The 26272-nt window shown below is 35.8% G+C and overlaps 1 protein-coding gene and 1 pseudogene across 1 annotated transcript; one reads left to right on the top strand and one right to left on the bottom strand.

The window, feature by feature from the left end:
* Positions 1–766: 766 nt before the first annotated feature.
* Positions 767–5719, bottom strand: LOC124934940 (annotated as a pseudogene).
* A 6852-nt stretch (positions 5720–12571) lies between these two features.
* Positions 12572–13045, top strand: LOC124934939. Its single transcript, XM_047475427.1, has one exon. It carries the CDS (start codon positions 12572–12574, stop codon positions 13043–13045), a length of 474 nt encoding a protein of 157 aa, XP_047331383.1.
* Positions 13046–26272: the final 13227 nt, after the last annotated feature.

The raw sequence follows: 26272 nt of genomic DNA, 5'->3' as shown, positions 1-26272 counted from the left end.
CACCTGAAGTGGCATTTGAGATTTCCCATGCAGCTTCTTTCTTCATATCAAACTCAGCAGTTTGCAGCATATTAATAAGAGGACCAAATAACTCGTATCATCGATTATATCCTACCACCATTAGAAGAACATAAGAGAGCCATTTCATGGTTTCTATATATATTCCGTTGAGAGATGGTTTAGGGTTTAGGGTTTAGCTGACTATTTAAGTTCATCAAAGATTAACTTCGTCATTTTCAGATGACGGTTTAAACATGGTTGGGTATTGTTTTGTTAAATTATTCGGACACTTTAGGCAGTATTGTTGACACAATTGAGAACGATTTATCCATGACTAATTGTATTAATACAAAAAATAAAACTTTATGACAATAAACTTAGTCCGATTAAACAGGAAACCATACATAACAAAACCCAACCCAAAATTTAGAATCTCAGACTGTAATAAAATTTGTAACAAATATAGAAAGTGATTTTTATAAGTCAGTCACATCTATTCCCATGAAACTCTATATATAAATTTAGGTAAAATAATGTGTTACAAAATAAGAAAATTTGGCTTCATCAAGAGAGAAAGCTTGATGGAGAAACAGGTGAAGAATTTTAGGATCTGGAAAAAACTGTAAATGATTTACAAAACTAGAATTCTCTATACAAAATGGCTTCAATGAGAATTGAGAGCTTATTATTATTTTTTTTGGAAAAAAGCTTATTATTATTGATTACAAGTAAGAGAGTTAGTTATATTTAAGATTAACTAAGATGATTATTGCTCAAGAGGAATCCATTCTAGTTCTAGATCAATCTCTCCGATTCCAGATTCTGTAGCTTAAGACTCACTTCCTCCTTCACCCTTCCATCGACTATATTCACAGTGATGTCTTCTATGAGGGCATTATCATCCGCCTTTATCCATTTCCCAATTTTCATGTTTCCAAACATTATAGCATCCCCGTATACCATTGCCGAACTTATCATCCATTGTATATCAATATCTGCCTCACCCATTATGTCATCAGCAGAAAATGTATCATAGTCATACACTTCCTGCATGCATGTATAATTTCATTTATCTTCGAAAATTGTTAAAAACACAAAGCAATCTTCCTTTTTTTTACCAATTTCACCGGCTCATAATTCTGGGGCACTAAAAGCATCAGCTCCTCATTACATATAAGATTAAGATTACTCCTCATAACAGTTGTTTGTGCTTTCTATATAAAGTTGATCATATTAACATTTTCAAAATATACAAAAACCGGGACTGGACTCAACTCACTCACCTGCTGCCCGAGAGTAAGAACAACATAAGGATCACTCGACAACATATCTCTGACAGCTAAATTTGTGCCTTTAACCACTTTTATCTTGAGCATTCCTATAAATTTCACCATTCCTTCCTGTCAGTCAGCCATCCATCATGAATTCATAATTATTTATTTAGTATGAACAGAATTAACCACACAAAAAAGATGTAAATATTTGGATAAAGAATGACTACGGAATGAGATGAACTAGACTGCAAATTGTTGCTTGACTTCTTGTTGTGTAACTGACCTGAAAGTAGAAACAACCAACCCTCTTAATTCTTATCACAACTCTATCAACATTTTTAAAATATCGAATACTAAGTAAGAAACATACGCCCACTTCGGGTCTAGAGAGCCACAATATGCACAAAAACGATTATCCTTTTGCATCTATAGATCTTTCAATCTTCCTTTACCTACAAAAATCAAGTAGTAGTAAAAGGAATGATATGAATTACTCCTTTAAAACCCTAATTGAATTCAAATAGATACTTGATTTACTCGTTTCTCTATTTCAGATTCAAAATCATTAAAACAAAACGTTTCCTTTTTACCAGTCCGCAAGTTTCCTCTACCGATGTTGAGAGTGTTAAACTCTGTCGGATTCTCCTCTTCAATTTACATATCCATCGAAACGTTTAACTTCTGCTTCCATAGATCAATGAAGTACAAACCCATGTGTTGTTGATTGTCATCATCTTTACATAGATAAACTTGTAAGATTTCTTTAAAACCCTAGATCCTGCATCCAACATAATATCACTTGGATAATATTCATAACTTAGAATACATAAGAATGAATTGAGACGAGAATGTCTTACCTTAGCGGAGCAGCAGGATCAGAGGGGATAGGGTTTGAGAGAGAGTCGGAACCCTAAAAATTGGAGATTTAAAATGAGGGTCAAAATTAGGCGCTTTATATAGTATGAAAGACGCATATTACATAATGCGCGTATATGTAATATGCGTCTTTCAATGTACGCATATTACATATTTCGCGTAAGTGTAATTTGCGTAAGTGTAATCCGTGTAAGTGTAATTTGCATAAGTGTAATCCGCGTAAGTGTAATCCGCGTAAGTGTAATTCGCGTAAGTACAGTCACAGGGGCAAGACAGACATTTCGCAGAGCAAAAAGGCTCATTTTACAAACATTATCAGGCGCGGGCCTTTTTTGAAATTAAGGCTATTATATGGGCCATTTCATCAAATTTCCCGAAGAATGAGTGAGTGAGTGACTTTTTTTTAACGTTGTATTTTGAATGAATATGATAATAGAAAATCAAAAAGAGTAGCGAGGGATTCTGCCACTTTTGGGAGGCAATTTGATTAGTTGTCTCCTTGGACGATCCGGGGTCATTCAAAAATTGAAATAATTAAGGAAGATCGTGATCATTTCCCCATCAATGATTCTTCGTCAAATCTTTAAGAAACCCAAAATTAGGGTTTTTCGTTTGTTTAGCCCAAGGCGCGATGAAAGGTCGTCTAGGAGGAAAATACGAACAAAAGCAGGAAAAAAATATCAATGTTGCAATTCAAAGTCTATTTTCGAATTTTCTATCATTGGCGCTAAATGTCTTTGTTCATTATAGGATCAATTAGGTGAAAATGATTAATTTAGAGTCTTTAAAACAAGAAAATAACTTTTAATTAACTAAATATTATTTTACTAATTGATAGTATAACCGCATCTAACTTTCAAACTACACAACCTCATTGATTTTGCACAATTTAATAACATGACTCATTTAACAAGATATATATCTCATTCATAAATAAGAAAATTCAAAATCACCTGAAGGAAAAAAAACTACCAAATCAAATAAGCGATTAATAAAGAATTCATGTGATCCTTTCCAACTATCTTGATTTCAAGATAAAAAATTTATCCATTTCAATTATCTTGATTTTAAAATTTAGAATTCATTTTATACTTTCAATTTTCTTAATTTCAAGATTAAGAATTCATTCCACTTGTATCATCTTCATCATAAATATATGAATAGACAAGATTGACTGAAAAAAATCATAATCTTACCTTTTTTTTTATTTAAATCAATAACAATGACTTAAAATCATAATCCATTATATGGTTTATAAATGAATTTAAATTAAAATGTACTTAACAACTTAATTAAAGGATTAAGAATCTATATATATAATACTTAATTTTTAAAGTATCTGGATTGCCGGGTCGAGAGCTGTGGTTAATTTGGATATTTATGTGAGAGTAAATGGATACTTGGGTCGGATTGTGGGTTGACCCGCCCATAAACTTAAAACGGTTAAAAATAAAATTTAAAATTTTATTTGTATGTTTCGAACTTGCAACCTAACAAAACAAGTACAACCTTTAACCAAGTGGGATTGAGATGTGGTTTGCCGAATGATAATAGACCGGTATCATTTAAAAGTGGTTAAACATATATGAATCAAATATTTATTTGACAAAAGTGTGAGGTCACGATGCTTATTATTAAAAAATATGAATCAAATATTTGATTGACAAAGTGTAAAGTGTAAAGTCACGAGATGAGATATTCATTCGGAAAAAATATGTGATGAAACATGTGAAAAAATAAGTTGTTTTATCGAATTGAATAAAATGTGGAATGAAAGTGTTTTGTTTTTTATTTTAATATATTATTCATGATTTATTAAGAATTTTAAACATTAAATATATATTATTATAAATTTTTTAATTTATTTTGTTTTTATTCTTATCCGTGTGCGATAATTTTCCTAGTTTAATTAATAATAAAGTCATAGTTATTGATTTAAAAAAAGTAAAATTATGATTTATTTTTAACTTTTTAAATTTAATAATTTTAATTTTTATATATATTCTATTTATAATTGTTAAACTAATAATAATACAATCAAACAATTTTATTTTGTAATATTATAATGAAATTTGTAATAAGATTAATCATTTTAATATATATATATATATATATAATTAAATTTATAATATTGTTATTTAAAATATATAATATTTTTATTTAAATAAGTTTATAATATAAAAAGTCATTATATATTTTAATAATATATTATAACTATATATGAATTTTCAATTTCTCAAAATATTTAATTATTATTATTCTCATTAATTATATATTTATTTATTAAATATTTTAATACTTACTCAAAATAAAATATTTTATAAATAAATTTAAATATTTAATCTTATTAAAAAATTCAAAAAAATTATTTTTTCAAATTAGTGTATTACTTTTTATTTTATTATAAAATAATTAAGTTAAAATATTAAATATATATTGAAAATAAGAATTTATAAGAAATTAAGTCACTTTTGAACGTAAGTAATTTTGAGCTTTTTATAATATTAAATTACTTTTGAGCAGATTTATATATATACATATATTATTTTTCTTGATTTTTTTTAAGAGGGATAATGATTTAATATTGTTTGAGATATTTTTATTATAAAACATTTGTCAATTTTTCTAGTTCTATTTGAATTTTGATATTTAATCAGTAAACTTAACATATATATAAGTTTTTTTTGTTTAAAAAAACTTGTTTAAAAATTATGTACACTTTTAAGGAAAAATACAAACAATTCATATTTGAAGAGCTTATTTTTTCTAATTTGTCTACCATTCAACGATGAATATATGTATTAGTACTTGTTTATTAATATTATTAACAATATATATAAAAGCATGAAATATACATCAATTTATAATATTATTAATAATTTTAAAATAATTTTCTGAATTTTTTTAAAAAATCAAAAGGAGAAATTAAAAGCAAAATAGGTTTAATTAAACCCTAATTAAAAAAATAAATAAAAATAAAAATAATTTGAGATTAAGATATTGTATTTATTTTACCCAAATTAGTAAAAAAAAAAGTTGAAATAATTTAATTATAATTTTAGACATAAGTTATTTGTAATTTATGACTTAAAATAATTAAATAAATATCCCAAAATACCCCCAAAAAAAATAAATGAACATAATTTTTATTATGTTGTCAAAAATATTTGTGTATTAATTTAGTGAAAAAATATTAAAAATATTGATTTCAAATAACCCTTTTATTAAAAATAAAAACTGATAATCTAGTGTGGCTGAAAATAAGGGAGTCGACTGGAACATGATTTGTATCCATCAGATCAGCGCTGAATTTTCATACAGTGCCCAGAAAGAAGTCACGCATCCGGTTGTGACAAAGGAAGCACGCGCCCAAGTCCACACTGGATCAACTAACGGGACGCTAACCCCGTTAGCCCATATGCCCGAACGCTAGACGGAATGTCTGGCGATGGACGGAACGCCAACGACACATTTATTTAAACAAAATGACGACGTTTTGTTCATCTCTTCGCGAGGCTAGAGTAACACGCTCGACGATGACGACTTTCCAGAAGCTCCATCTTCCCCATCTTTTATCCTTATCCACCCTTGAACTAGGTTGGTGAAGGATAATGTTTCAGAAGCTAAATTCGATATGAATTTGACTTTGAAACCGTCTTAGATTGAGTATAAATACTCCTTATGTGTTCTTCTTCCAATCCATTGAACATAATCCACTAAATACAGCCTGCTTGAAGAACTTTGAAGAAGCTCCGACGACTGGTTTTAGAAGAAACTGCTCTATCGTTCTGAACTTCAATCCAGAGCTTTGGAAAGCTCCATAAAGATCATTGGAGTGTTCTCCAATCGTTGGTAATCTTCCAGGCCTACTGTAATTCAAGTTGTGATTCAAAATTAGAATTTTTTAAGTTTGATCGGGTTGATTTATTTAGGGTTCAATTTCGTGCTTCCTATAGTTGAAACCAATCCCTAGATTTATAAGTTTTCCGTCGAAAGAGATTTCATCAATTCAACCACAATAAAAAAAACTCAAATTTAATTTGAAAATCTGGAAATTTTGAATTTCGTATTATTGAGCTTTTTCTTTTGAATTTTGATTCAAATAGTTTCCTAACATGTTTGTAAACATATTAGGATAGTTTTCAAATGATATTACATACAATCCGATTATGTTTGATTGATCTGAAATTTTAGAAAAATAAAGATTAAATTTTAGTTTGAAAAGTTGTTACAGAGCTTATTAATGTTCTTGTTTTGGTAATGATCGATTGTAAACATCATTTCAAAGTTGTTGGAACAAGACATGGCCTAATTCAAAACATCCCAAAATTTTCCCTAAAAATTATTTTGAAAAAACAATCGATTTAGAGTTCGATTGATTGAGTTTAGGATTAGGGGTTATGATCCCTACATTCAATGGAGTTGATAGCAACTTACAAATCATGTTTTCATGATCTGTTTTAAAAGTTACAACTGCAACTTTTGAACTAAATGAAGAATATTTGGTGTTCTTGGACAGAGTCATATACGATCGAGGACCGATGATTATTGGTCCTGATTGAGACCGAGAACCGAGAAAACTAACATAGGACTAAGACCCATGACCGATGATTCTGAGTAAGGACCGAGACCTAGGACAAGTGTTCTTGAGTTAGGACCGAGCCCTAGGACCGGTGTTCTTGAGCAAAGACCGATAAATTTGACCGAGGATTTTCACCTATGACCGAGAGGTCTGACCTGGGACGAGCCTCCTAGGACCCACGACCGAGAAATCTAGATATGGGATGAGACTCTCAAACCTAGGACCGAACAATCTGAGTTTAGGACCAAGCCTCACGAACCCTCTAATCCTCTATAGCACCTTCGGTCTAGATCGAGCCCATCCGATCTTCAACAGATAAAAACAGACCAAAGCCCTAGGACTCGAGTCCTAAGCCTGTTTGGTTCCACTTTTCAAAACCCAAAATTATTTTTGTAATTTTGGAACTCAATCTATTTTTAAATAATCACGAGAGATCAGAAAATGATTTCAAACTATTTTCGGGATATTTCCCAAACAAATATTTTGACTAAGGCCCCGTTTGGAATTTATTTTTAAATTCTAATATTTTTTAGATCTTGTTTGTACTCAATCTTATGCAACTGCAATCACATGTATGCACTTTTAAATAATTTTGTATAATTATTTACGTAATATAAACTTATCCTTGTTTAGGACCCTAGATTACTAATTAAAGGAAGTAATGTTATAAATAAATATTTTGATAGCTAGACTTTTAAAAAAATACAAATGATTTTAACGGGCGTGGAGGACATATTGCGGAAGTCCTTTCCGAGCGTAATCAAATAACAAACCCTCTTTGGAAACTCTAGTATAAAGTGCGTTTAGATACGTACATTTTACTGATTTTTCTAAAATCATTTAACAACTTTATTTTCAAATAAATAATATTTTTTTAAAATTAATTATTTTTATTAATTTAAACCAGATTTCAATAAATCATTTTTGATTACCATAAATCCCTAAATCATTAAAATTTGAACAAAATTAATTATGTTTACATAATTGATTTTAAAAGTTGTCAGATACCATTAAAAACATTATATATAAATATTTTATTTTAAACAGATGTCTGACAATAAACCAAAGTTGAGACGCATTGAATCTCGAGCCACCTCAAATCCCCGCATATTGCCATATATTATTCGATATGTGCTATGCTACGGGGCCTAAGGACTTTTCCGTTGTTTATAGAATTGTTGATGTTATTGTTCTATCATCATTTATAAACTAGTTTTAAGAAAACATATATTTCATGATAAATCTATTATCATGCATATTCTCATATAAAAACACACATATGTAAATTATTAATATCATCTTTTAAATTTATTTATTTTTCTAAAATATTTATTTTTCAAAAAAAATATTAATTTAAATTTTTTAAACATAAGTAATATTATATATTTATAAAATAAGAGTTAAATAAATATTTATATAAAATATTGATAGGTAAATATATATATATATATTATAATAATAAGTAATTTTAAATTTTAAAATTGTGTAATTATTTATATATAATATATAAATGAAGATTGAAAGAATTTATTTTTATAAATGTAGAGATGATTAGTAATAGTTTGTTAAATATTTATCATATTAGTTTAAAATATTATTATAATTATTAAGTTTTTTAACATAAAATATTGTGTCATAAATAATGATATTAATTAATAATTGTTAAAAATAAAAATTAATTTAATACAAAATATATAAATAAATTTTAATTTAAACAAATTTAGTTAAAAAATACACATGTTAATAAAATTAAGAAAACAATACAGTTACAAATAATTAATTATTTTTTAAAATATAATATGAATAATTAATTAAAATATAAATAAATATTTTAAACTGATCACCTTATATTATTATAAAGTTAGTTAAAAATATATATATATATATATATATATATATATATATATATATATATATTATTTTTCTTATAATAATAGAAAAAGTAAAAATAAAATATATCTACTTCTCTACCTAACTAGATAATTAAACAAAGCTCAATAATAAAATTATCTCTATATTATAAATTATTGTAGACAGTAAATTATATGTAATGTATAAGTTAAATATATTAGTGTTTGGCTTAAAATAATATAAAAGTTATAAAACATTAATATATTATTATTTATATAAAAATATTTTGTAAAATTAAAAAGTCACATTAAAATTACATAAATTTAATTTTTTTTTATCTCAAATTAGGACATAAAATAAAAATAGTATAATATTTATTTTGTCCAATTTCTCAAAATCATAGTCACTTACTAAAAATACAATAAATAAAATAATATGACTATTATATAACAAACATAGATACCATAGCATTTTCATCACGTTTAAAACCTTATTTATCTCATATAACATTGAAGAAGAAAGAGAACACATCTGAAGAAACTTCATGTGCCTCATTTTTTTAAAAGTTTCAGAGATTTGTAAACATCGACAATTGCGCAAAGAACGAATTAAGATGTTATACTTAATGGAATTAGGGGAACAGTCACAATCGACCATTTCCATCATATATCTGATATATTCGGTTAAGGCCGTTAAAGGCCTTTGATTATCGAAGTGAAAGTGAAAATATGAGAACGAAAATCATTTTTCAATAGTAATGGTAACATTTGTTTGGCTTAGTTGATTTCAACAATTTGCCATAACAGTTAATTAGAGAGTTGAAAGTGATGAGATTTAACGATATTCCCCTTTCGCATCTCTTTCAAAGCTTCAACATATCTGAGTTAAGTGAAGGTTACCTTCTTTGATAAGTTTAATATATGTATTAAAATTAAATTCCAAATACTTCATGAAGATAAAATTTTTTGATCAAACAAGTCATTACCATGTTAAATGTGGCATTATCTTCATTTTCTAGCCATGGAATTACATGGCATTATCTTTACTAGCCAAGGAATTACATGCAAACATTCAACAACGTTGGCAACCTGGGCTTCTTGTACAAGAACACAAAATGCCCCCATCAACATAGACCTATAAGTGGCCTCGTTTGGATTTACATTCTCTTTCATTTTCTCAACTACAGAAAACACTTCATTTATTAAAATTGTGTATGTAAATACATTTGGAACCCTCCATTTGTTTAACCAAATGAAGTGATTCATCTACAACACCAGTTTTGCAAGTTCAATGAATGAGGAATTCGGCTTGCATTTGTCAGAATTTCAAATAAGCTAAATCTAATTAATTGGATATCACAAGTGCATCGATAACTACATTGTATAATACTAATACTGAGCTAACCCAATTACGTGTTAAAGCCAAGAGCAAATCTTCATTTTACCTATAGCCTAAATCTCTTATATCTTGGATAAACTCAACTGACAATAGAACCCCTTTCAATAATAACATTGGTTAAAACAATGTGAATTGATCAATTTTATAACAACAATGGACTAACATTCATAACCCACAAATAAAATGTCAAAAGGTGTGGAGGGTTTTCTTGATTCTGTAAAATGATCAGGACTTTATTAGGATCCAAGCTTATTAGTAAAAATGATTAGCCTTGAGTTCATGATTTAACAGTAAAATTTTTAATTAGAAGCTTTGGTCGGTGGGTGAAAACTGATAGACGTTGAAGATTCGGGCTTTATGGAGTTGATCACGAGTTTCGTCATTAGGAGAGCACATAAAATTCGCAAATATAGGCACGACTCCATTATCAATAACTGTCAATCATTGTTATGCTGTTCTGCACAACTAAACATCAATTATCTGCCGGGAGGGAGAGAACTTGATGGATGTTATCAAAGGCAAGATTTAAGGTCAAAATATCTAGGGTCCTTAATAGATTGAATGTATTGTTCATCTTATTCTTTTAGAAGTAAAAATAAAAAGAAGATTCAAGAAAGCCAATAAAATAGTTGTGCTAGCTTACATCTTCAGACAATTAGATAGATCCATATTTCCAAGCCTAAATCCCCATAAAGGAACGGTAAACCGTTCTTAACAGCATCACCAGAAATATACAACAATGGAGCGGAATTCAACACAGATGTATATAGAATTAGCAAATAGGAGCGGAATTTGAGCAACCATGTACAAAATAAGTTTTATTGTGACGATTCATAAATTATAGTAGATCAGCATTCGATACGGATTAAGAATGTAACTTACGGTGATTTGAGAACCAGTGTTAAGTACTTTCGTTCCTCGCACAAGACCTTCAGTATGCACCATCCGTAGCAATCGTCCTCACCCAAATGCTGGGCCAATTCAAGCACCATCTTCAGGATACAGGCACTAGGCTATATGTGATGGCTGATTCAAAGCTGGAAAGGATGAATCATTTACCTCGCAAGCTTTGCTGGGTTTGGTCGTGCCATTGCAAATGTGCATCAACTGGTCAACAAACTATATGAATCATTAGTATATACATACTTGATGCATGATAATATCCACCTTCTAAAAATGGCTTCCGGTAATTCCAACAATTTCACATTAGAAGATCAAACCAGAAAAGCTATTCATATTTTACCAGGCGGGTTTTGAAGTTGTAAGGGGGCATGATTAGATAAGTATCCAAAAAAAGAAGAAATTAAAGCTGGAAGGGTTCCTGAAGTATCAAAAAACACAGTCTAAATAAGTATTATTCACAATTGGACTCTTAAGAGAAAACACTAGAACTAACTAACTAAAGCATGTCTTCTTCTTCTTGTAACTTCAAAACCACCTCATTCATATAAGGTCTGTATCCTGAAGATGGTAAACTAAGAACGATCTAAGAACGGATCTAGATGATGAACGGAGGAGGAGGAGAGACGATAACAATCTCCGAGAAGGTAAACTAGGGAGTGGGTGATTCATAAATTAATTATAGTAGATCAGCATTCATTCGATACAGATTAATTAAGAATGTAACTTACGGTGGTGGTGATTGTGATTGGAGAACCAGCCAGTGTTAAAAGTACTTTCTGTCCTTGTTCGGTACCATCCATAGCAATCGAGTGATCCTTCAAATCCATCCATCCATAGCAATCAAGTGATCCTTGACCTACCTCCGTCAAGTCAAACCTCGCGGCGTCTACAACAGCACCAATGACACCTGACAGACAGACAGACCTTTCCGATAGATAGATAGATAGATAGATCCAGCAGCGTCGTCGGTGATCTTTCCATTTGAGATCCATCCATCCATCCATCAGACTTGGTTGGAGCAATCCAACAACACAACAACGATTGAGTAGGAAGGAATCCCTTGGGAGAAGCGCAAGTTGTTGTTGTTGTTGAAGATGGTGAAGCAGATCGATCCAAACGGATCGATCGAAGAAGAACAAGAGCTCCGAGGAGAAAAAAAAGAATAAGAAAATCCGAATCCACAACGGTAACATAATCACTTTAAAATATAATCTAACTACAAAATCCTAATATATCATCAAACATAAATTACTTTTAAATCCCTAACTAACTTAATCTAAATACAAAATCCTAATATATCAAACATAATATTAATTACTTTTAAATCTCTAACTAACTTAATCTAAATACAAAATCCCCCCAAATCTCTACAAAATCCCACAATCTAACCACAAAATCCCACAATCTACCAACTTGACCCAAATACCTAACACATCTAACTGCAAAATCAACCCAAATCCCTAACCCATCTAACAACACAAAATATATTTTCCCTCTCTTTTCAAAAACATAACACAAATTCTCTTAACCCTAATAACGGTAACAAATTTAAAATCAGCCACCTATATATATATTACCAAACCTATTCATTGGTTTATTTGCTCTAATTACCAGTAATTAACAACTCAAACAAATCCCATTTTCTCTTTTTTTTTAAGACAACTTCATTAATCCTTCAAGTACAACAATGGTGAAAGAAGGTGCGAAAGAGAATACGATCAAGTGCGATAAGAAGAAACAGCAATTGACAATGAAGATGGCCAGTATTAAGAAGAAGAGCATGGAGCTCTCCTCCCTCTACGACATCGACGTATGTTTTCTCAGTTTGGAAGAAAATGGAAGAATAGAGTCTTGGCCGGATAATTTAAATCAAGTTAAGCCCATTCTTGAACGCTACAAAAAAGAAGTTTCAAAGAGGAAGATGAAGATGTCCACTACTACTGCAGCAACAGATCATGTTCAAACATCTGGATTCTCTAAAGCTAGAATCGGATCTCTACTTGATGGGTTGTCTCAGAAGTTTTTGAAAATATTCTCGAATCAAATTGCAGAAAAAATAGAGTTGATTGACAACCAATTATCATCCAAGAATCAATCTTTGCCCTTATTAAACTCGGAAGAGGAGATGACGACCCTTCACTCCATGACACGTCTGGTGTAGTCAAACTTTTTTGAAGATGATTTTGATATTGAACGTATGTTGTCCGAATTTGAGGCGTTGGAAGATGAAAAAATCAACACCCTTGATCAATCCTTCTTCGACACGGATGAGGAGATGATGGCCCTTGATGCCATTGCAAAATCCATGTTGGAAAAATTCACTAAAGATGATTTTGATATGAAACATATATGGTCCGAAGGTGGAACATTGGAGAAGGAGATCATGGCCCCTGATAAATCATTTCCCTCCTTGTTCAACTCGGAGGAGGAAATCACGACCCTTGATTCTATGCCGTTTGCAGGATATTCTATGCCGTTCAAGTGAAACAAACTGCAGATTCATCCATCCATCCATCATTCTATTATAGATTTGTGTGTAGTAAATATATGTTATAGTTCTATATTGATATTCATTGTTCTTAATAAGTTTTTAGAACATTTTTATTGAGTTTATCAACATTTCAAGATATATTGAATATGCTTATTATATACGTCTCGATTTGTAATTTTTTATATGTAAAATTTGATTAAGAATTCGTTTGAACCATTTCAATTATCTTAATTTCAAGATCATGAATGTATTTGATCCATTCAAATTATCATCATTTTCGTCATGTATAGACAAGATTAACAAAACAAAATGCCTCATCTTAATTAATTTTTCATTTAAATCGACAACGATAACTTTTTCATATATTAAAGTTATAACCCTTTAATTGGATTGAGATTACAATCTTAATAGTAAATTATTTATCAAAGAACTTAGGTTAAGATTACTTAATAAAAAATAAAATAAGACATCTGGTCAATCTTGTCTATATATTGACAAAGACATTAGATTGTTTAAGAGGTGATAGTGCATAAACATCTTTAAATCTTTATAATAATATTTCATATCTATGAAAGACCTTAAATTGATAACATATTTTCACACAAATCTTCACATTCATATTTAGATGAACATTTAATCAAAAATAGATTAAATGAGTTACAAAAATTAAAATGAAAGGTAGATGAAGTTGAAAATAAAGATGAGGATAATTATCAATGAATTCAAAATAATTAAAATGGGCTACAAATAATTCTTGGTCTTAAAATTGTACATCTTGTAGTCTTTCTTTACTTCCTAATTTTTATTTTTTTTATTTATCAACAAAAAAATATATATATATATTCTCGATTTATTCTGTAGCATAATTGTAAGCATTTATTTGGTGGTTATACAACTATATTTATATTTTTAATATAAATATTTGAATTAAATAAATTAGGTCCAAATTAATAAATATTTCAACATGTAATTTTATACCTATATATTTTAGTTTATATATTTAAAAATATTATTAATTTTATAAAAAATAACTAGAATAAAATGGATAAGATCTTTTAATTTCATAATATTTTGATTTATTTATTTTTCTTTCCTAATAATTTTATAAAATTAAAATATATATAAACAAATAATTACAAATCCTTCGTATTTATTATTTATATATAATATATAAATGTAGATTAAACAATTTAATTATATATATATATTAATGTAGAAGTTAAATATATTATTGTTTGGTTAATAATAATAATTATTATTATCACAATCGGCACGATCGACACAGTTGACCCATCACAATCGACGGCACGATCAACACGGTTGACACAACACAATCGACGGTACGATCGTCACGAACGGCATGATCGTCACGAACGACACAATTCGTAAAAATGGCACGATTGATATAGTCACAGAATCCCCTGTTTCGCAAGCGCTACTACGGTCCCAATCGTACAGATCGCACTTCGTTGCATTCGCCATGGCACGAGAGGCACAGTCAATACCGCAAAATTGAAGTCAATATCGGTACAAACGACACGATCGCCACGAACGGCACGATTGACAGTATCGCGGAAACACGGTTGGATCATTCACAAGCGCCGCTAGGGTTTTAACCGTTCTAATCGCGCATCGCGATAAACGCCGTTGTTTAAATCCGTCTGTTTTTGTCATTTCGAATCAGGAAACATGAAAGCTTCTGCAATAGGGAATCTTTCTTCTTTGTTAACCTTTGGCTTAAGCCTGACCAATTCTCTTAAATAGGCACCTGAGGTAACAAATTCCTGCTCCACTCACCCAAAGAAAGTCTAGGATGCAGATAACCAACAAGAAGGAAATAGGGGCACATACTCCATTACGTCTCATAAAAACAAAGACACTCTAGTTAAAGAAGGAAAAGATGACACCCCTAAATTCGTGAGCAAGAGCATAAATATCAACTCTGGAAAAACTCCAAGTATGCCTTCTTCCACTATAACATTCGATAATTCTGTTAAGATGAATGTCAACGGAAATAAGAGCAAAAATGAAATACATACTGTTAGGATCTAGATCGCCGCTGGTGAACCGGGGGTTGGACCGGTTAGCGTTTCTTACTCGTAAGGTGGTGGTTAATCCGGTTAGAGATTAACACCGGGGGTTTCAATACTACACAACCTGTCACAAACCCTTGAACTAGGTTCAAGCGCGGAAGAGGTTTGCTTTCAGGTTGAAGCAACACACTTGTTTGATGAACTAGGCCGGTTTCGGATGATGGAGATTTGGAAATGGTGGGTCGGCTTCGGTAGTCTGGAAATTCGGTATGGTTAGTATAGAGTCGGTTTAGAGCGGTGTGGTTAAGTTAGTCGGTTAGGTAATGAAGTCGGCAGAAAGTAAATAACAAGACAGATTTTATGGATGTTCGGAGATAAAACTCCTACGTCACCCATTCCTCTCGAAACCGCGAGAGGGATATTCACTAAGGAATACAAGTACAATTCGATCGAGACTTATTTCCTGCTCGATAATACTCTTACAATTCACACCGAAATTGTAACACACACTTTGTATTTAGCACTTAGGCTTTCCTAGAATAACACAGTTTTATCACTTGTAGTAAATGCTCTTAACGTTTCACTTATCTCACTGAGTATCTCTTAATGTGCCGCATTTACTCTTCTGCAACTGCCTCCTTTTATAGGTGAAATATGCCAACGGTCATATTTCACTTCCTTGAATCTGATTGGCTGAGCGGAGGTGCAGTGATTCAGTGTTTCAGAAGTTCAGACCTGCGGTCGTTTCCTCAGACCTGATGGTCAACCTCAGACCTGGTATTCTGTCTCAGACCTGCCGGTCTGTTCTTCCGGTTTGTAAGACAAACCTGCCGGGTTTGTCTTTTACTTGATGTAGGCACTGTCTGTTGGACAGTTGTCTGTACTTGGAAGATTTCCTTTCTGGCTTATTCCGAAGTAGAAGGATCCGGTAGTACTGTTTTCTGCAGCCTACAGTCTTTCCTCAGACTTGTATGGATATGGAAGTATTCAGTCTGTTCCTTTGGTATCATTCTCAACAGATACCCAAATTGTCTTCTTGTACTGGTCGGCCGCTTGACTTAGCCGAATGTCTTTTGGTAGTGATGTAACCGGACTTCTTCCGGTTATTCTTGTCTTGTGGATGATCGGCTATTTGATGATTCCGGTTTTGAGCTTTGGCCGATCATTTCTTTGTGCGGTCACGTTCCGAATACTCTTGATCGGTTTGATAGCTTGACCGGTTAGGTTTCTTTAGTCGGTTCTCTTGTTCATCCGGTCCGGTTCCTTGTTCCTGCATGGAAAGTTTATTTAAGTTAGATTTATTTGAACCGGTCTTATTTTATCTAACAATTTCTCCCTTTTTGATTATTTTATTTAAAATTATCAAAATCATGTAAGTTTGCAACCGTAGGCCGGTTGTTTTGTTTGGCCGGATTTTTGAAACTGACTTGGGAGAATTTTTCGAAAAATGTTTGAGAAAAATTTTGGAAGAGTCTTTAAAAGAGTCTTTATCTTTTATCTTATCAATTTCTCCCTTTTTTATTATTTTATTTAAAATTATCTAAACTAAGTAGAAATGCAAAAGATGGCCGGTTTCAAAAAGTAACTTTATATATATAGGTAACCGAAAGAGACAAAATATATATAAAAGTACTAAGGCAATAAGAGGAAAGGTAGTCCCTATTCAGAGTCCGTGAGGTCATATATGCTCTTCTTCTTCGGTTGCTGTCGACCGGTCGGTTCGGAAGATCGTCGTCTTGTAGACCGAGACCGCAGTTGTGCTTCGACTTCATCTTCGATTTGGTCGTCCTGCTCCGATGTACTTGGGATGATCGGTTTAGAGACCTCTCTGAGCAGCTCTGCAATCTGAACCTTCTTAAGGGCCTCCTTTTTAGGAGCTTCCCTCTTCCGCTTTTTCGGCGCTGAGGCGGAGGCAGCCGCCTTCTTCTTCTCGTTTTCCTTTGCATAGCCTTCCAGCCTCCGTGCCTCCCTTTCCAACCGTTCAGCATCCTCTGCTGCTAGAGTGGCTACTTTTTCGGCAAACCCTGGGAACAGGGCATCTCCTCTTTTAATTCGCGCGGCTTCCTTTTCCGCTTCGGTCAGCTGAGTTGGGCGCGGTGCCTCTTTATCTTTTCCTGCTTCGGCATCCAGCGCATCCTAGACCCTCTTAGCTACTTGAGCATCAGCCGCTACAGCCGCGGCGTCCGCGTTCACCTTAGCCCTTAGAACTTCGGCCATTTGTTCGGAAAGCGCCTTCACTTCGGCCACGAGACTCCCATTTATCTTCTCGAGTTCGGAGACCCAGTTAAGTGTCGTGCCGATCAGATCCTCACTCATCGCATTCAGCCGTTGATCGGTATCTCTCTCAAGCCGGTCGAGGTCTTTCTTTAACTCGGAGGTCACATCCTCCAGAATTGTGGTTCGCTGAACACATTTATCTTGCTGAACTGCCACGTCCCACAGACCTTTGCCGAGGTCTGAGAACCGTTCTTGATGGCTTTCCAGTAGATTCCTTGTGGCGTCGGTGAATTTTAGGGCCGAATCAACTATCCTGCCGAATCTATCTTTGAACGGCTGAACCGCGGTCTCGTCGAACTCTTTAATGCGGTCTTCAACCCATTCTTTAGTGAAGTCTGAAGCGGTGACTTCCGGTGGTGGAGGAGGTGATTGCTCAGTGAGATTTGGATCGGCTCTTTCACTGGACTCTATCGGTGCCGCATTCTCTTTTGGAGGAGTTGAACAGTTGACCGGAAACCTTTCGATCTCGGGAGCAGTATAGACCGGTACTTGCATTCGGCTGCATATGGCTTCCAGCCGCTCGACTTCTTGAGTTAGTTCCCCTTTGGCTTTTTCAAGCCTTGCTAACACCCGCGGTGCTAGGGTGCCCACCGATTCCATCTTGTTGAGCTCCTCCGTAATTTTCCGGATTTTGGTCGTTAGTTTCCGAAGTTGAACCTTCGGTAACAGGAGACAAGTTCGGTGTTGTACCTCCTGGAGTGTGTTGGAGTTCGTAATGTTCATCATCAGGTCCTCCAGTATGTTCATGCATTGCTCATCTGTGTGGCCCGGTAGGATTTGTCTATACGGTGTATCAAACCGGTGCTCGTGCCACTCCAGGTATAGTTCTTCAACCGACTCGGCTTTTCTTCTGATGCTTTGAATGAGTTTCCCAGTTATCCTATCGGCCTCTACTTCTTCGGCCTCCTCCCTCTCTGTGTTGTCTTCTTCATCATCGGCTTCTTTATCAACCTCTTCTCCACCCTCGGTGGTCTCAGGGTTGGTGTTTGGTGTGGCATCCTTAGGACTCTGGGCCGAGCCGTCTTCATTGAGGACCGTTCTATCATCCTCCGTCTTTTCGGTGTCTGTTCTCTCAGAGGCCCACTCCTCATCTTTTGTGTGCTGAGGTGGTTCTGAGAAGGTTATCTTTTCTTTGCCTTTCCCTTCGGCCTTTGCTTTGGCTGAGGCAGCTTTCTTGGCGGTTTTCTTCTTTTGGCCACCTGTGGAACTGGGGGCCGGCTGCGTCCTTTCAAGGAATTGCCTTGATCTGATGAGGCAGCGTTCTGCTACAGCAACGCCGGGACCGACGTCGAGATTTAGATGGAGGAAGATCTTACCGAGTGGCACGGCGTATCCCCACGACCGGTTTGAATCCGGTTTCACCATGTCCATTAGGTTACTGAACACCGATCTTGCCCAGTTGACCTCTTTTCCCTCCATCAGACCGATCAACATCTTGATTTTGTCTTTGGTGAGGTTGCTGAAGTTTCCTCCCCTCGCCAGAATCGCCCTTGCGAAGATGTCACATACCGGGATTAACTCCGGCTTCAACATTTGTTTACTCCCGGATGTTTTGATCGGCTCATTGGTTGCCGATAGAATGTATCAAGCCGCCTCAAAGGTGTCCTGCTCTATTTCTGCTGTTGCATCCTGGCCGGTTGTTGGAAGATGCAGGCTCTCGGCCACCAATGCTTCGGTGAGCTCTATTTGTGAACCGCATACAGTCGCGGTGATCTTGTCGTAGGCGACGTTTGCGGTTTTGAAGAACTCTTCGACCGCATCTTTGTATATAATATGGGGACCGCCGAGGAAGTATTCCAGACCGGTTTTAATTAGCCGATCAATAACTTCCTTCGCCTCGGGCGTACCATTCAACCGGATTTCCTCGAAATCCACCTGAGAGTAGAGTCTGAACAAAGCCGAATCTCGCCCCATGTTTAAGAATTTGAGAATGTGAGAGAGAGAACCGCTTCAAAAGAGTTAGAGAGCTTAGAGAGAGAAAGTAGATTCGCGTGAGAATGAAACAAAATGACCGAAGGTCCCTTTTATAGATGCGGTTTGGAAGCCCAACCGTACCATCAATAAAAGGCGGGAATTTTCCCTCCGAATTGAGATGAGCGACAAACCGTGGGCGGGAGATAATGGGCGCCAAACAAAGGGCGGTAAACATAGGGGCGGTGATTTTCGGCGGGAAATTTCCCTCCAAAAACCTTTGCTAATGTCATTGATGACGCACTCTTCTTCTTGAAACCGATTGATGATGCGGTTTCGAAGTCTGACTGGTTATTTTGAGTGATCAGAGTTAACAGATTATTTTAAACAGAGTTTATGTGACCGGATAATAACGCGGTTATAGTTTGAAGATGTTAACTGGTTACTTAGATAAATGTTCAAAGAGTTAAGAAGACCCGGTCATTTAAACTGAAATGATATTAAAATTCATGAAGTAGTAGAGAAAGGAAACCGGCATAGGATTCGGTACAGAGATAGACATACAGAAATAATGTAAAGTACAGCCTATTGAAAAGACATTCTACAGATTCGGTCTATTACAGAATCCTTGTCAAGGATGTTTGAGGAAGAAGTCGGTGTGCCCGGTCCGAACTCTGGTCGGTACCCAAGAATCAGCTTGCTGATATGCGGTGCATACCCGAGACCTTTCTTGGTCAGCACCATATTCTTTAGCTTTTCCCATATGACCGTTGACCAGTTGATGGCCGATTCGCAAAGAATGTGAGTCATAAGGTTGTAGTTATTCCTAGAATACCGTTGATTTGGAGATTGACACAGAATTGACCGGGTCACGATTTCGAGCAGTAGCTGACCGTGAATAGCAAGCTGGGTTTTTGGCCCAAAGTGTTCCACCGGAGCATGGGTGGCCGACAGGTATTGCGCGGTTTCAAATCACGCAAGGTCCTGAATAGTCGGAAAGTTAGAGAAACCTTCAGTGGGTAGACCGAATAGTGAGGCAAATTCAACCTCATCGATCCAGAACGTATGGTCTCTGACCGTAGAGACGATATACTTTCCCCTGATGCAGGCGCTTCGAAAGAAGGCCTTGACATCGTCTAGGAGAATAGGACCGGCCTCTTCAAGAAAGGGTTGAAGACCGGTTTCAGCGAGAGAGTGATACATGAGTTTCTGCTCAGTAGTACAGTCCCTCTCGCCCGTGCAGGAGTTGAAATCAATGCTTAGGAAATTTCCCAGAGTTCTGCTCGGCATGATTTCGGTATTGAGAGAGACGGGATTCAAGAATATCATATGTGATCTTGTGCTTTCGGATGTGGTAAAATGAGTAGAGAATGGCTCCTTATATAGAATCGGTTTTGGAGGGAAAATCTTAGCATTGATGGTCAGTTTTGTTTTATTAAGGAAAAGAATCTTTACCTTTTCAAGACGCATGGGGAAGCGGCAGATTGTGAAGCCCGAGGTGGTTGTTAGTTGGAAAGTAACCAGATTAGTTAGATATTAAATATTCAGTTGGTTGGGAATTATCTCATTAATTAGGGATGCATTGAAACATAACCTGGATTAATTAGATATGACCGAAAATAACATAGAACAGTGCCGAAATAATAATGAGGGGAAACATGCAGTCAAACGAAACATAACCGAGGCCGAAGGGGAACACGGATGAAACCGAAACGATCAAACATGAGTTGGATAGAGATACACCCGGTACATACTGCAAAACGACCGGATGCAAGAAGGAGTGACTTAAGGTGCGCGGCGATTGACTTCACGGGGGGAATTGAAGTTCCTCCTCCTCCAGGCTCTCTCAAACCGATCATAGAATGAATCGGTTGTCTCTCTGGTTAGCACCTGGGCTTGGTTCAAACCCTCGCCGGGACAAGTTGGAACACCAAGTTCCACGAGAAGGCTGCTTATTTGGGGAATGAGACCGACCGACCGGATGCCTACCATCCAGATGAGGATGTCGAAAAGCACCCGGGACCAGTTGACCGGCGTGCCGGTGACAATGGCCGCCATCATGTTGAAAGTTGCTGCGCAGTAGGTGTTGGTGACGTCCCTACCAAAGATGCCATACCTATTACATCATTGAGGAGCTGATATTCAGCCCTCAGGAGTGACTTAGAGCCATGGTCATCAACAGGCTCATCCGACCGGGCAAGAGACAGGGAGACTTCAACTTTAATGTCGGTCGGTGGGTTGAGGTCTATGATCCCTTGTTTGGGCAGACCGAAGCACCGAGCGAAGTCTTGCTCGGTGAAATCGAAGATTATACCCCCAACCTTGGATTGAATGTGGGTATCAAAGTGATGAGTACCCCTGAATACTCTGGCATTATAGTAAAACTCCAAGATAGATTCAGAGTAGACAGTTTGCTTATCGTCCAGAAAATACTGGAGGCCAGTATCTTCCAGAGCCTTGATCATCCGATACACTTCATAGTGTTCGGTACTGGAGCAAGATTCAAAATCGATTTGAAGAATGTTTGGGAACTGAGACATGATTGGGTTGCCTTAGTGAGAGGATTTGTTTTGTCTTGTGAATGGTTTAGTGAATGTGTGTTTCCCTTAAATACTAGTTTGGGGGCTACCCTATTATCCAGGTATTGAAAGAGATAATGTCTATTGACCGCAGGGTATACGTTATTGCATGAAATAGGCATGTTTTTCAGACTAGGTTGTCGGTCATAGGCCTGGACTGTGAAAGATATCAAAAGATCTTCACGTCTTTTTAGGCGCGACCTGTTTTACTTTGAAAGGGTAATGTTGCAGAACAGATATCATTAATTCCTGATAACTATTCCTCTTCTGTTTGAAATTCAAATAATCTAGGGTAGCCTGCTTCCGAACCGGTCAGTTATCAGTTGTTCATCCCGATGCGGTTATTTGGTGCATGCACCAAGTAGCCGGTCGGTTTACTCTATCTGATAAACTGGGCGGTTCTTCCACAGACACCCCGAAGATTCGAAGTTCAACAGTTTAGGAGGAGTTACCGGTTTTGTCTGTCTGAACCGGTTTCCCTTTAAGCATCCGTTGGAAGGATTTGGCTAATGTCGGTTAAGCCGAGAGTAAGCCTGAATTGAGAAAACTTAGCTTCCTGTAGCGGCTTTGTGAAGATATCAGCTACTTGTTGATCGGTCGGTACGTATTCCAGCCGGATATGCTTCAGCGTGACATGCTCCCGGATGAAGTGATGCCTTATGTCGATATGCTTGGTTCTGGAGTGGAGAACCAGGTTGTAGGTGATTGCGATGGCACTCGTGTTGTCACAGAAGATCGGGGACTCTTCGGCTATGACACCGAAATCCTTCAGCTGTTGTTGGATCTAGAGGAGTTGAGAACAGCAACTTCCGGCCGCCAAGTATTCAGCTTCCGCGGTTGATGTGGCCACCGATGTCTGTTTCTTGCTGTGCCATGACACCAGTCGGTCACCAAGGAACTGACATGTTCCGCTGGTGCTTTTTCTGTCAATCTTACACCCTGCATAATCTGCGTCTGAGTAACTTGTTAGATTAAAGGACGAGTCCTTTGGGTACCATAGACCGACGTCAGGTGTGCCCTTTAGATACTTCAGTATCCTCTTTGCGGCTGTGTAGTGGGATTGCTTTGGATTTGCTTGGAATCTCCCACAAACACCAACTGCAAACAGGATGTCCGGTCTACTCGCTGTTAGGTACAGTAGGGAACCGATCATGCCCCGGTATGCAATCTGGTCTACCGATTGGCCCTCATCATCTCTGTCCAGTTTAATTGATGAGCTCATTGGAGTAGCCGCCGAGGAGCAGGTGTCCATCCCGAATTTCTTCAGTAGCTCCTTGGTGTACTTAGGTTGACTGATGAATGTTCCTTTTTTAAGTTGTTTAACCTGAAGACCTAGGAAGAAACTTAATTCTCCCATCATACTCATTTCAAACTTGTCAGTCATCATTTTTGAAAACTTATCACATAATTTAGGGTCGGTGGAACCGAAAATGATGTCATCTACATAGATTTGAACAAGTAGAATATGTTCCTTCTTTTCAAATTTAAACAATGTTTTATCCACCGAACCGATGGTGAAATCATGTTTTAATAGAAATGCGGTTAGGGTATCATACTAGGCTCTAGGTGCTTGCTTTAGACCGTATAAAGCTTTATTTAGCCGGTATACATGGTTTGGAAATGCAGCGCTTTTGAAGCCGGGTGGTTGTTCAACATACACTTCTTCACGTAGATCACCGTTCAGAAATGCACTTTTAACATCCATTTGAAAAACCTTAAAGTTTTTGAAAGCCGCAAAGGCTAGAAAAATCCTAATGGCTTCGATCCTGGCTACAGGGGCAAATGATTCTTCAAAATCAATGCCTTCTTCCTGTTTGTAACCTTGAGCCACTAATCTGGCTTTGTTCCTCGTGACCAAACCGTCCTCATTGAGTTTGTTTCTGAATACCCATCTTGTTCCTATGACCGATTGATCTTTCGGTTTGGGAACTAGGTACCAGACATTACTACTCTCGAACTGGTTTAGCTCTTCTTGCATTCCCAAGATCGAATCCGGATCTGACAATGCTTCATCTATTCTTTTTGGTTCAATCTGGGATATAAAAGCGGAATTAAAATATTCCTCCAGATGTTGACGCCTAGTTCGAACAGGTTTTGAAGGGTCACCATTAATTTGCTCAGGAGGATGTTTACTGTTTCTTCTGAGATTCAGCTCAGGAATGTCTACCAAGTTACCGTTTACTTGATCAAGGCCAGACATGTCGGTAGGCTGAACAGGATTATCAGACCGACCGACTTCCTCGGATTGGACCGAAGTGTCAGCTTCCTGTTGTGGAACAGCTTGATCCGGTTGGGTTTCAATATTACCCATTTGGTCATGGACAAACCGCTTGAAGACCGGAGTCTCATCTTCACTGTCAGAGTGGATATTATTATTTTCCAATCTGTTGTGTAGATCAAAGCATGATGCAGTATTACTTTCAACCGATTCATCGAAAACAACGTGAAGTGTTTCCTCCATGGTTGCAGTTCTATTATTATACACTCTATATATGCTTTACTTACTGCCGAGTAACCTAGCATAATTCCGGTATCAGTTTTTGCATCAAAAACGGAGAGAGGGTTTTTGCCATTTATATGTATATAACACTTACAACCGAAAATCTTGAGGTATTTAAGTTTGGGAACTCTGTTAAAATAAACCCCATAAGGTGTTTTGTTGTGAAACTTGTTTATCAAGGACCGGTTTTGTGTATAACATGCAGTGTTGATAGCCTCAGCCCAAAATTTCTGAGCAATGCCGGAATCGGCTATCATGGCCGTGTGGCTTCCTTGAGAGTCCGGTTTCTTCTCTCGGCCAGGCCATTTTGTTGAGGAGTCCTAGCACTAGACAACTCGTGTCTAATGTCGGATTCATCAAGATATGCAGTTAATGTACTATTAGTGAATTCGGTACCTCTATCACTTCGAATGCTATTAATGCGAATTGATTTTTCATTTTGCAATCGTTTAAGAAGTGTGATCAAGTTAGGTGCGGTTTCTCGTTTAGATGGTAGAAATATTACCCATGTATATCTAGAATAGTCATCAATAACTACCATGGTATACAGCATGCCTCCTAGGCTAACGACCTGGATTGATCCAAACAAGTCCATATGAAGGAGGTCTAAGCATCGGCTAGATTGAATGTTTCCTTTACTCTTAAAAGATGACCTAGTTTGTTTACCCATTTGGCATGCTGAACAAACCTTATCCTGGTTAAATACTATATCATGAATACCTTCAACTAGCTTTTTACCGCGAATGTAGTTTAAAGTTTTCATGTTTAGGTGGTTTAGTCTCTTATGCCACAACCAGGTTTGATCGGTCTTAACTATCATGCATATAGGATATTCTACTTTAGTTTTCCAGTCTACCTTGTAGATGTTACCTATTCTATTTCCGGTTAGCAGTATAATGCCTTATGAGTTCTTGACTAAGCATGCATGTTTAAGAAATTCTACAGTATATCCAGCATCACACATTTGACTAATGCTGAGCAGGTTAAAGCTTAGGTTTTCAACTAAAAGTACATTATCAATAGTTAGGTTACCATGGACAATCTTACCCTTGCCCATAGTTCTACCTTTTGAGTTGTCACCGAAGGTGATTAGAGCATCGGTTGCTGTTCTGATATCGGTTAACAGATTGCTATTTCCGGTCATGTGCCTGGAGCAACCGCTGTCCAAGAACCATTTAGAGTTTCCTAGCCATTTCTTTGGATCCTGCAAAATGTACATATTTACAACTACTTGGTACCCACATTTACTTGGGTCCACATGCGATTAGTCCCTTAGGTATCCAAACCTTGATAAACCGGACGGTTTTCCTTGCTAGGGTTTTAACTGTCTTTTTGACACTTGGTCTCGTGTATCTCGGTTTTTCTACAGAGTTCTTAAATGATGATGGTCTTCGGTTTGATGATCTATAATTTGACCTACGCGGTTCAGGAAAGTCTTTCATATGTTTGAGGATTTCGGCTTTTCTTTTCACAGGGTCAAGCCAAGATTCGGTTGGACCAACATAGTCGTATTTTAGCTTTTCTTCCCTATAGTATGCGGTCTCTTCTTCTTCAGCGGTCCAGGAGCTTTTAAGAAATTTTACAAAGGGAAGGTTTC

This window comes from Impatiens glandulifera, chromosome 4 (assembly GCF_907164915.1).
Source record: "Impatiens glandulifera chromosome 4, dImpGla2.1, whole genome shotgun sequence".
NCBI classification, from domain to species: Eukaryota; Viridiplantae; Streptophyta; class Magnoliopsida; order Ericales; family Balsaminaceae; genus Impatiens; species Impatiens glandulifera.
Note: the sequence above shows the minus strand (reverse complement) of the source record. Positions and strands in the feature narration are given on the sequence as shown.